General features: G+C 55.4%; 1 protein-coding gene across 1 annotated transcript in view; it reads left to right on the top strand.

The window, feature by feature from the left end:
* Window positions 1–11,988, top strand: part of Kcnj12 (potassium inwardly rectifying channel subfamily J member 12) — a 37,587-nt gene extending 25,599 nt beyond the window's left edge. The window contains exons 2-3 of the mRNA XM_090349377.1: window positions 1,836–1,957; window positions 7,521–11,988. Of these exons, the coding sequence (XP_090205503.1) occupies window positions 7,577–8,878 (1,302 nt within the window). The 5' untranslated portion in view covers window positions 1,836–1,957; window positions 7,521–7,576 and the 3' untranslated portion in view covers window positions 8,879–11,988. The remainder of the gene's footprint in view (window positions 1–1,835; window positions 1,958–7,520) is intronic.
* The last annotated feature ends 150 nt before the right edge of the window (window positions 11,989–12,138 follow it).

Here is a 12,138-nt window from a genome sequence, read left to right as displayed (position 1 = left end):
CCTGCCTTGTCTCCACCCGCCTCTCCCCTCCCCTCCCCCCCCCCCACAGCTCCAGGGAGTTTCAGCCTTGACTGCCAGGTTTGGTACCAGGGAGAGGTCCAAGTTGGTGCAGCCTGACTTGCCACAGCTGGAGATTGTGGCCCAATCTGTCCTGTCTATCTGAGGGATAGACCCTCCCCCACCTAGCTCTCCCATCTGGGAAAGTGGAGACCAGGCCCCCAGCAAAGCTTTCCATGTCCTGGAAGGGTCAGCTCACATGTTAAGCTGTGGTGACCATTGTGGTGTATGGGGTGGGAGGGAAATGAGGGGCTCTGGATAAGATGTCCAGAGACCTGAGTTCTTATCTCTGGTCCACCACTCATTGGCTGTTTGAGTGTGATGAGTCACTTTTCTACTCTGAGCCTCAGTTTCCCTCTGTGGAGAATAGAGCTAATTAGAGGAGGATGAATTAGGGATGGCTTTGTAGGTGTGGGGAGTGTCCTTTCTAGGAAATAGGGAGGCAGGAATGAAGCATAGAGAACCCAGGCAGGAGTCCACATCAGTCAACCTCTCTTCTTCTCACCCTTCTTTGGTTTCCATAGCTTGTGCTAACATCCCACCTCCAGTGCATACAGTTTTAACTCTAGGTCAACAGAGGCAAATGGCATTGCCTCTCTCAGCCTTAATTTCTCCATCAGGGCTCAGTGATGGGGAGACATGAGACTAGAAACCTGGGTTCAGGTCCTTGCTGTGGGGGCTTTTCAGCTGTGTGGTATTAGTTTGTGGTGAGTTTCCCCGAGTCTCAATTTCCTGCTAAGCTTTGAGGGTGAAGGGGGTGAGGGAAAATGTGGGGGTGGTGGTGAGGGGAGGCAACTGCTCAGGACATGGGAAGGGTAGGGCTGCAGGGGGCTGAGGCTTGGGGAGGATTACAGAGGGAAGTGACTCACCCTAAGTCACATAGCTTTTGCGGGGCAGAGCCGGGATTCAAACCCATGCCTCTATACCTCTAAAGTAACCACTGTTGCCTGCCCCAGAGGCTAATGATGTGGGGGTGACTCACCAATCATTCTCCTTAATTCCAGCCAGAAAAGCCAGTGTGGCAATGTGACAAACCAGACTAGGGTGTACCCTTGGAAAGGAAGGGGCCCTGTGGACTGGGAGATAGACAAGATGAGAAGCACTTCTGGGCAGCCGACCTATGGAATTTCAAAGAACCCCTTCTTGCTATGCTCTACCTTGATACATACTTTGACAGATGGGAGCATTGATTTGGCAGTGGGGGTGGGGTGGGAGGTTAGATGTCTTACACATCTCTCATCCATCCATCCACCCTCCTACTTGTCTGTCCATCATCCATCTACCCATTCACTTATCCATTCATCCGTCTATCCCCTATCCATCCATCTGTCTACTCACTTATCCACCTATCAGTCCATACATTTATCCATCCATCCATCCCTCCCTCCCTCCCTCCTCCATCCATCCATCTTTCTACTCCTTCACACATCCAGCCACTAATCAGCCATATGTGGTAATGGTTCCCACCTTGTGGGGTTGTGCAGAGTAGATAAGATGATATGTGTAAAACCCTAGCCACGCCTTCCGGCAGGCAGTCAACAGTAATCATTGTCAGCTGTTGTTTCTCTAAAGACTTGCCTTCTTCTGTGGTCTGGTTCAGAATGGGTATAGACAGGGCTCAGACAGTGCAAAGATGTGGGGACCCTACAGGTACCTGCTGGAGGCCCTCCACCTCTGCTGTGGGAAGTGAGCAGAAATGTGGCTTCATGTGGAAAGTTCTGAGCCACTAAGGAGAGCAGCAATGTCTGCAGTGACTTGGTTTGCTCTCTTCACTTTAGGATCTTCTGGTGACTGGACCCTCCCTGGCTGGTATCTGCAAGATGGAAGCATCTGCTAATTCAGCCTTGCAGACAGTCACCTGCCGGCTCAGCACCATTACTTAGAAGATAGAATTCGAGAGGTAAGATTGAGGTTATCTGTCTAGTTCCTTGTCCGTGTACCGAATGCTCATTGATGCCACCACTCATTTATCTCTTCTGCCCATTCACTCACCCATTTGACCTCTCAATCATCTACCACACATCTCTCTATCCACCTATCTACCTGCCCATCTACTCACCCAACCAGCCATTCATCTATCAATCCATTTATCCACCCATTCACTTAATCTGTCCACTTGCCCATCCCATCCATTGGTTACTCATTTTCCTACCCATTCATCTGCTCAGACATCCATCCACCCACACACCCTCCACCCACTCACCCCATCCATTATCTGGTCACCTCTCTCTGCCCACCTACCCAACTGCCAGCCCCATTTATCCATCCATCTGTTTGGCCACCCACCTGTGCATATATCTGTCTCCTTACTTAGGGATCCATCACCTCCTCATCCACCCCTCTATTCACTCAGTACTCATGCCTTCATTCTCTCATCTGGGCATTTTCTATGCTGCTTCTGTACCAGGGCCTGTACCAGCCTCTCTGGGCTGCTGAGGTGAGACCGACTCTCATGAAAGGTGGAAAGAAGCTTCTGGAAGATCCCAGGGCTAGATAATCCAAAAGGGCTTCAAGAAGGAAGAAGGGGAGGAGAGGAGAAGGAGAAAAGAGAGCTGGGGTTCAGCAACCTTTCTGGAGGAGAGGCTGTCTGAGGCCCCATGAGAAAGGGCTGTGAGACGAAGGCCCCCCATCTGGTAAATCAGTGGGAGGTGGATCCAGGAAATACCAGAAGGGATGACAAGTGAGACAGGAAGAGAAGGGCCTGAGAAAGTACGTGTTGTTGATAGGGTTACTGCTGGGAAAACGAGCCGGACCCAACTTGGGCAGCCAGAGATGGCATGGAATGCACCCCCTCTGCCCACCTGCTTCTGGTGACATTTTCTCCACAGCATGCCCTGCAATCAGGCGGAGCCTCCTCTGATGTCTAGGGAGCTTTTTTTTTTTCTTTTGGCAAAGAGAGCCTGGTGCTGTCCTTTGGAATTGGGGTGGGTGGGCCCTGAAAGAGTGAGGGTCCAGGGTGTGAGAGCAGCATCAGCCATCCCCACCCCAGCATGTCCCAGTGTGGGGTTCTGTTTCTGTCCTTTAGCCTAGCAAGGAAGCCTTACAGCATTGACATCCACATGTTTGCAGTTTGGGGGTGAGCACAGGACAAGAGGTTGAGGACCTGGCCAGGCTCTCTAGATTAGAATAGTGGTTGGGAATGAAAGACTATTTTTCCAGACTGGGACAAACAGAAATGCCTGCTTTCCCAACTCTACCTTTCCCTCCACACCTATGCTCAGCTCTCATCAGGAAACTCAGCCTCCTGCCTAATCCTCCAACTCCTGGCACTGCCCACGCAGGCAGCCTGCCTCCATAAGGGGCCTCGAAGGAGACAGAACGCAGAACCCTTTGTCTGCTTGGCCTTGCCCTTCCTTTGTGACTGAGTTAGGGGTAGTGACTGATAGACAGTGACTGGATTAGGAAAGATTTTGCAACTCTCCCCAGATGCAGAGAGAAGCAGCTCTGCAATTGCTTAGTGATGTCTGCCATGGCACAGGCAGAGGAATAGATATCCCATCTCTCCCTGCACAGAGATCTAAGGGGCTTTCTGATGTTGGGGCTCCATCAGAAGGCTAGTGGTGCCCTGTTCGTAGGCCTTCCACACAAGGGCAAATGGTCAGTGCTGGTGAGGGCCCTTAACCCTTTGCTTTTGAGTGCCAGCGAGGGGGCAGTTAGTATGTCTTATCACCAAATGGGATTGCACGGGCCTGGAGGGCCAACTCAGAACACGGCATCAGTGCCTGTGGTGATGGGAGTTGGTTCCTCCCCAACTCCAGGGTTGGAAGCTGCACTCCAAAAAGCCTGTGTGGTTCTTGGCAAGTGACTGGAACTCTCTGAGCTTCAGTTTCCTCACTGGAAAGGGGAGCCATAGGTGACCACAGTGTTATTATAGGGATTAAGTGAATGAGCTTATTTTTAGCCTTTTAGGAGCACTGGCAGGTGGTAGCTTTCTGAATATTTTGACGACAAGGTTCGGGGCTCTGGAGGGGTCTTCCTTCCTAGGACACCAGAGGGGAGAAGGCTTCTGCCGTGTTCCCCTTCCAGAACCCATGTCTTTGTGGGAGCTCTGGGGCCTCTCACCGCTCCTCCCAGTCAGGGTGTGGGCCCAAGCCTTGCCCTGGTTCCTGCCGGATGTTACCGAAACTTGAGGTGCCCAGAGCCTCAGGGACTGGGCATGGAGTGTCCTGCTGCATCCGGAGGCACCTCCCGGTGACTCCCGGGCCGCACCCTGGGTCAGGTGGCAGCTGCCATCTGGTGCCCTCTCTAAAAGCTCCAGCCCTGGTCCTGGCCAGTGCTTCAAGCTCTCCGGATGCCGGGAGGCTGTGTCTGGAAGTGCTGGGGCTGGCAGGAAGTGGGTTCCAAGCCTGCAGTCCAGGGACAGCTTTGTGCTCTCCTGCCGGGCCTGTGCCCTCGGCTGCCCACTCTGCCTACATTGTTCTCTGTTCGGTGTTGAGTAGCCTTGTCCAGTTCAGGTAATGTACCCCAAGCCCTCCTTCCATTCCCTCCCCGCAATGCCTGGGACCTCTGCTTGGTGACCTCGGTTTCTAATTGGAATCTACTTGTTGGCTGAAGCATCTCATCCTGGTCTAGGCATTGCTTTGTGAGCTGGGACAAGTCTCTTTTCCGTGTCTGGCTTTGCTTTTTCCCCACTAAAGAGGAAGGCTGAGGCCTCTCTTCCAGCCAAACTGATTCTCTGATGCCTTTTTGTTTTGGATTTCACCCCATGGACCTCACTGAGAAGAGACACACAGGCTGGCAGCTTGCTGGCTGAGGCCACTGTCCTACATTTCTCGGGATCTTTAAAGACTTCACAGTTGTGTCACTGTATTGCCACGCCTATTTGTGTGGGAGCATTTGTGGGACACTGGGCAAGTGTGTGTGTTGCTGAGTTTCTACGAGGAGTCCTATTCTGGGTCTTTCTTTGTGGCTGTCATTCACCAAATACCTAGTGAGGGGTTCAGCACACTTTTGGGGGCTCTCTCTCTGTCTCCCCCCATTTCTTTCATATACACAGAGCAGAATGGGCCAATCAGCTTGTCTCTGTTACTTCATTTTGGAGTGTTTTGGAGAAGTGACCTTGTTCTTCTCAGAGCCACTTGTTATTGCATTTCTCAGTGTCACTTTCCGGCTCTGAGAAATGGGGGAGTAGCTGTGCACTTGTTGGTTTTTCTCCATGTGATTTTGGGAGGGGCATCAACAGAAGCAGGAGTTTCCAGGCCTGTGTGATACTACCTGGGTGGGTCCCAGGCATTGGTCCTGGCAGAGTGGGCAGGAATATCGGCAGCATCCGCCCCTGCTGATAACTGGCCAGGCTGAGACTGCCTGCTGACAGCAGGGTGCTGGGCTGAGCTCTCCGGCCTTTGATTCTTTTGATTCTGTTCCCTGCAGGCCTCTAGCTGCTCAGAACACGAGCTCGGAGCAGCCATGACCCGTTGGACATCCCTCAAGGCCTCCAGGCCACACAAACCCGGTCCCTGGGACCTGGTGGGCTCTCACCGGCGTCTGAATGCCCTGAACCTGGCTGCCTCCCCCTGGAGGGCCCAGGAACCCGGGGCTGAGCCATCTTCCCAGCATGGCCCTTGGGTACCCCAGCCCCATCGGTCCCCTGCCTCTTGGCCCAGACAGAAGCAGCATCCACCATTACGGCCCCAGGTCTCAGCTCCACAGACCCATGGTGAGGTGGTCAGAGGAGTAGTTGGTGGGAGAGGGGGATGGCAGAGAGAGGACAGGGCCCCTGCAGAGTCTGGGGTCCACAGTGGGAGACCTTGCCTTGTGTACGAGTGGTTTGGATCTACTCAGTTCTCCTGCTTCGAGGCTGTGTGGCTTGGAAGGAGTCATGGAACCTCTCTGAACCCTTCATAGGCTGTTAGAGGGTGATGGAGCCTGGCACTGCCACCTCTGCCTGGGAGTGGGAAGGGGGTCTTGGGAAAGTCTCTTTCCTCCCTATCTAAAACCCAAGGCCGGGATGTGCAGACTGTTCTGCATGGCATCTGGCCCATCATGGGTGCTCAGCTACCTAAAGACCTTCTCCTGGGGACCTCAGTGACTTCCCAGTCAGATGGTGGCAGGTGACTGACAGAAGGCTCTGGGGCATCATTGGGTCACCAGCCTTATGGTGTGGCTATGTGGGGAGACAGTTCCTGGGGTTCCCATTGGTGGGGAGATGTGTGCCCAGCTCCTCAGTGTCCTGCCAGTGGCTCCAACTCTCTTCCTACCTGCAGCCCAGCCCAGCCCGATTGGGACAGACTGGAGTCCAGATGGCTCTGTGGCCACAGAGGCAGCCTTATGACCCCAGCTTATCCTGATACCAGTAGGCTGGCATGGAGCCCATGGGGCCGTGAGAAAGACACATGGCTTGTGTCCAGAGAGTGAGTGGGGATTGTTCTACTGGCCTGCTCTGGGAGTGCTGGTGTGTGTGTGTGTGTGTGTGTGTGTGTGTGTGTGTGTGTGTGTGTGTGTGTATCTGTCTGTGTGTCTGTGGACAGGCTGGCCTGTAGCCAAGGGCTGTGAGCCAAGGGCATGATGGGAGCCGGTGACACTTACACTCGCATGTGTCAGGGCAGGTCCTTATTTAGAGATAAGGACAGCAGAGATGAACAAGGGATGAAGTCAGTCAGGGTATCCCTCTGTGACCTGTCAGGGTACCCCTTTTAGAGTTTCCCTTCATGACTGTCTGTGACCAGGAAGTCACAGCTGTGGCCTATGGGCGGGCGCCAGTGGGCACTGAGGGTGGGATGGATGAGCATCCGTGTAAAGTCCAGGTGTCTGAGGTGATGGGCCTGGGGCTTGGCAGGCCTACTTCCGGGGTCTGGGAGTCAAACACTGAGCAACAGAAAACATCTTGCTGTGTGGGAGCTGGGGGCATTTGTGGGGATGACAGCCCGTGCCATCCTGTCTGCAGTTTTATTGTTGTTATTTTATCTGAGGCCCTTGCTGTGGAGAGACAGAAGGGATGGGCACAGCGGGATGCAAGCACTGAGCCATGTTGTCTGAGCGAGGGGAGGTAGCTGGGGGAGGCTGTCTGGGGGGGGGGCGTCCATCTGGGTGAGGGAGGAGCAGCCTCAGCGTGAGGTCCGAGGGGTCACAGAGTCCCCTGTGCAGACCCTGTGGGTCCCAGGGGCCTCTGGGTTTGAGCAGTGGAGGGAGAGAATGGGACACAGAGCAGCTGGTCTACACAGCTCCAGACTGGCAGTGGCTGGGACTGAAGCCACGAGGCGGATGAGAGGGGTCCCATCCTTGATAGATTTTTGAAAATGGAGCCTTTGGTGTGGGAGTTAAGAGTCACAATGCATGCTGGGTTTGGGGAGGCCGTTTTCCCGGCTGAGAAGGTGGAATGAAGCGCAGGCTTCAAGTGGGATGGATGATGGGGACTCGGCGGTGGGGGGGGGGGCTGGAATGCCTGCCAGTCACGGTGTGGGGTGGGCAGGGGAGGGGGATCTAGCTGCTTGCCCAGGCAGACCCGCTTGTCTTCTCTGTTGCAGGAGCCCCCTCTCCTGGAGCAGGCGTTGGGGCGGGCCGGGGCCCCCCCACCCCCGGGATGACGGCTGCGAGCCGGGCCAATCCCTACAGCATCGTGTCCTCGGAAGAGGACGGGCTGCATCTGGTCACCATGTCGGGGGCCAACGGCTTTGGCAACGGCAAGGTGCACACGCGGCGCCGCTGCCGCAACCGCTTCGTCAAGAAGAACGGCCAGTGCAACATCGAGTTCGCCAACATGGATGAGAAATCGCAGCGCTACCTGGCTGACATGTTCACCACCTGCGTGGATATCCGCTGGCGCTACATGCTGCTCATCTTCTCCCTGGCCTTCCTGGCCTCCTGGCTGCTCTTCGGGGTCATCTTCTGGGTGATCGCGGTGGCCCATGGCGACCTGGAGCCCGCCGAGAGCCGCGGCCGCACCCCCTGCGTGATGCAGGTCCACGGCTTCATGGCCGCCTTCCTCTTCTCCATCGAGACACAGACCACCATCGGCTACGGGCTGCGCTGCGTGACGGAGGAGTGTCCCGTGGCCGTGTTCATGGTGGTGGCACAGTCCATTGTGGGCTGCATCATCGACTCCTTCATGATCGGTGCCATCATGGCCAAGATGGCACGGCCCAAGAAGCGGGCGCAGACTCTGCTGTTCAGCCACAACGCCGTGGTGGCGTTGCGAGACGGCAAGCTGTGCCTCATGTGGCGCGTGGGAAACCTGCGCAAGAGCCACATCGTGGAGGCCCACGTGCGGGCTCAACTCATCAAGCCCCGGGTCACCGAGGAGGGCGAGTACATCCCGCTGGACCAGATCGACATTGACGTGGGCTTTGACAAGGGCCTGGACCGCATCTTCCTCGTGTCGCCCATCACCATCCTCCATGAGATCGACGAGGCCAGCCCACTGTTCGGCATCAGCCGGCAGGACCTGGAGACGGATGACTTTGAGATCGTGGTCATCCTGGAAGGGATGGTGGAGGCCACGGCTATGACCACGCAGGCCCGGAGCTCCTACCTGGCCAACGAGATCCTCTGGGGCCACCGCTTTGAGCCGGTGCTCTTTGAGGAGAAGAATCAATACAAGATCGACTACTCACACTTCCACAAGACCTACGAGGTGCCCTCCACGCCACGCTGCAGTGCCAAGGACCTGGTGGAGAACAAGTTTCTCCTGCCCAGTGCCAACTCCTTTTGCTATGAGAACGAGCTGGCCTTCCTGAGCCGTGACGAGGAGGAGGAGGCGGACGGAGACCAGGATGGCCGAAGTCGAGACGGCCTCAGTCCCCAGCCTCGGCATGACTTTGACAGGCTCCAGGCCGGTGGTGGCACCCTTGAGCAGCGGCCCTACAGAAGGGAGTCAGAGATCTGAGCCACCCTTGGTTCGGGTGCAGCGTCTACTCCCGTAGGGAGAGGCACCGACGTCCTTTGGGGGCTCAGGGTTTGGGCAAACAGGGCAGGTGCCTCCTCCTCCCCCCAGGTTGCAGACTCAGTAGTGTTTTAGTCATTTTATGTTTCTTCGCAATAGTCTCAAAGGTCGGCGGAAGAGTGGATGGCCAGAGTGGCAGCCCCTGGCCTCAGAGGCCGTCATGGTCACTGTGGCAGAAAGGTGGCCTCCTGGGATTCTGGGCCACAGGAGCTGTGGGTTTTTATTTGAAGATAGATATGCAGCCTGCCTGGAAGAAGCTGAGTGTGTGTGTGTGTGTGTCTATGCGCACATGTGCACACATCACACACACACACGCGCACACTCTGCTGGGTTTTTAACTTGGGGAGAAAATTTCTGCTTTTTTTTCCCCAACCTTAGCTTGAATAAGACTGTTTACCAAAAACAAAACAAGACAAACTAACATTTGATTTGAAAAAACATTTTTTTTTTTTAATTTGTGGGGAAGGGGGAGGATAACTAGGATTCCATGGGTCTGTTGCAATGTAATTGCAGGGAAGTTCCAGAAGGTTCCTTGAGACTGGTCTGAGCTCTCCCTTATGTGTGCTGGGGTTCCCTCATGGTCCATCACGTTTAGGGAGGGGGTGAATGAAAATAAAAGGTGAACGTCACTGGGGTGGGGGCGGGGTCCTGGGAAGAAGAGGATTTGAACTTTCTGATTTGATTTTGTACCTCAGAGGTGCGTCTCAGGGCTGGGTTTCGGAGCTACCCTCCGGGGTCCACTCCCCCCACCCCATGCTCCTGTTTTGCTTCTCTCTCCACTTCTGCCCAGGGCCTCCTCCCTCGCACCATGAGGGGGGGGGGTGGGAGCACAGGAGCGGGTGCTCCTCGTGAAGGGACTCGGGTTTCCACACACAGGGTGTGGGTCAGCTTCTCTGGACATCCCCACCGGACCCGCAGTGTGAGTCGTGCCTTAGAGACCCTGGGTTGCTTGGTTCCAGTTGTTTGTTTTAATCAGACTTGCTCATCCTCCAGTGCTGTCCCCTGCCCCTCCTCCCTATACACACCTCGTCCCTGCCACCCTCTTTGTGTGTCCTGGAAGGTGCCCAGGCTTATGGCTACAATCCTGCCGGTCTTCCCCCCGGCCCCCCCCCTCACACCCCTGGGGCAGTACAGGTGAGCTTAGGCTCAGCCAGGCCAGACTTGTTTCTGCAAGGCAGAAGAAAGAGTCTAAGAGAAGAGAGGGACCATCACCCTCTCTTGCCCTCTGAGATGACTTGGGGAGTCTCAGAGCTGAGGTCCTGCTCCAGCTCCAGGGACCTTGGGCCAGGCCCTTCCTCTTCCTCCTCCCCCAGGACTGGGTGCCACAGCGGGCCTCAAAACTGATTATCAGCTCCTTCCCTCACCAGGAAGAGATTGGAGGCCCTTCTGTCCTGAGTGTCCACCCTGCTGCCTTGTCTTGTTCCTGCAGCCGGCAGGGCCAGGCTTTCCCCTAAGTTGCCAAGCAAACCTTGTCCTTTCTGGACTGGGCTGTGCCAGCCAGCTGTGATTAGGAAAGCCCTTGGTCACTCCAACCTATGCCCTCAAGGCAGCTCAGAACCAGGGGGCACCATGGACTTTCTGGTCCAAGTGGGGAAACTGAGGCAGAAAATGGGACATGCAAGGTCATGCAGTAAATGGGTGAGGTGCAGGAGGCAGGAAGTGGCAGGGGTGCAGGAAGAGGCTCCAGCTCCTCCTATCTTCCCCTTCCTTGAGGCTCAGGGGCCTTGACTCTGTCAGCTCTTTGCAAGACATGTGGGCAGGAGGCTCTGGAGTAGCCTCAGAGCCCATTCTCATTTCTGATCTAGAAGACTTAGCCCAAGATAGCTCTTCCCTCTCAGGGTCTGCTGGAGGAGCCTCAGCTCCTTGGCCCCTGGGCCCACTGTCTGGGTGGCTTAGTCCTAGGTTCTGGGGTGAAGTCATTGTGGCCTGCCCCTGGTCAGATGGCCAGGCCGAGGGACAAGGAGAGACAAGGGTGCCTCTGTCACTGGGTGGGAGTGAGGGGGCCCAGGATGCCTCTGCCCTTCCTGGGCTGGTGGGCCAACTTTCTACTCCCTGTGTCCAGAGCAGAGCCCGGGGACTCCAGGTCCCCAGAGCTCACTCCCAGGCCAACTCTGTGGCCTGGCTCACACCCACCAATGTTCCAGTTCCCAGACCTTGCGGGAGAGCAAGCTGCCTTTTATCTCTCGCCAAAGGCAGGCGGATGCTACATTTTCAAATTCCTCCTGCCCTCTTTTTCTCCTTCCCTGTATTTATTTATTTATTATTTATTTATTGCTTGTGCTAAAGACCAAAATAGTCTCCCTCTTTAGTGCACCTGACACTGGAGGCCACTGGAGGGAGTGAAGGAAGACCTGGCCCCTGGGGAGTGTGTGGGGCAGGGAGGTGTGCAAACCTGTGAGTGTACAGATGTGCACACGTGATCGTCTCTGTGTGAGTGTGATGTATAGCTGTGCAAATAGGTGGTCTCTGTACGTCTACCCACCGGTGTGTGTGTCTGTGTATGTGTGTGTGCGTGTGATTTCCACACGGATGGACCCACAGATGTTGGGTATAGCCCCACTCAACATTCCCTGCCCCGCTGATCGGATTACACAGTCTGTGAGCAGGTGTGTGCCAGTGGGAGGCATCTGAAAATGAATGCCTTCACCTGGATCTTGTGTTGGAGGCAGCGGGCGTGTCTTCGCGAACACGTCCCTGTGTGTGTGCGTGCGTGCATGCGTGTGTGTATGAGAGTGTGGGTCCTGGGCTGTGTGTGTATGTGAATGTCAGTGGGGCGGTGTGCTGTGTGCTACCTGCTCAGACCTGGGCACCGCCCTGAGCCCTGCTGGTGCTGTGCCCCCTGGTCCCCACCCAGTCGAGGGCCTGGGGAGGGGCAGGAAGAAGCCACTGTTGCGAAGCCCCCATTTGGGGTGTCTGCCCTGTGTGAGGTGATAGAATGTCAAATCTATTTTAAATGGTGAAACTGGAGAATTTTCATGTTATTTTCAATACATAGCAGTATCTAAAGACATAGGCGATGAGACTAGACCACATTAAATGCATTTTGATCTCTTTGACTGCCACTGTGTCAAGATGTCTGTCTATTGCCTGCCTGGCTCTGCCACATGCTGGGTGGTCATACTTCTCAGCTCCTACACGCTGAACTGAGGGGGTCAGGGCCAGTCTTCGGAGGAAGAGTGGTACCCGAAAGCAGCACTGGAGCA

Source organism: Megascapheus bottae, chromosome 17 (genome assembly GCF_031878675.1).
Source record: "Megascapheus bottae isolate mThoBot1 chromosome 17, mThoBot2.hap1, whole genome shotgun sequence".
Classification (NCBI taxonomy): Eukaryota; Metazoa; Chordata; class Mammalia; order Rodentia; family Geomyidae; genus Megascapheus; species Megascapheus bottae.
Note: the sequence above shows the minus strand (reverse complement) of the source record. Positions and strands in the feature narration are given on the sequence as shown.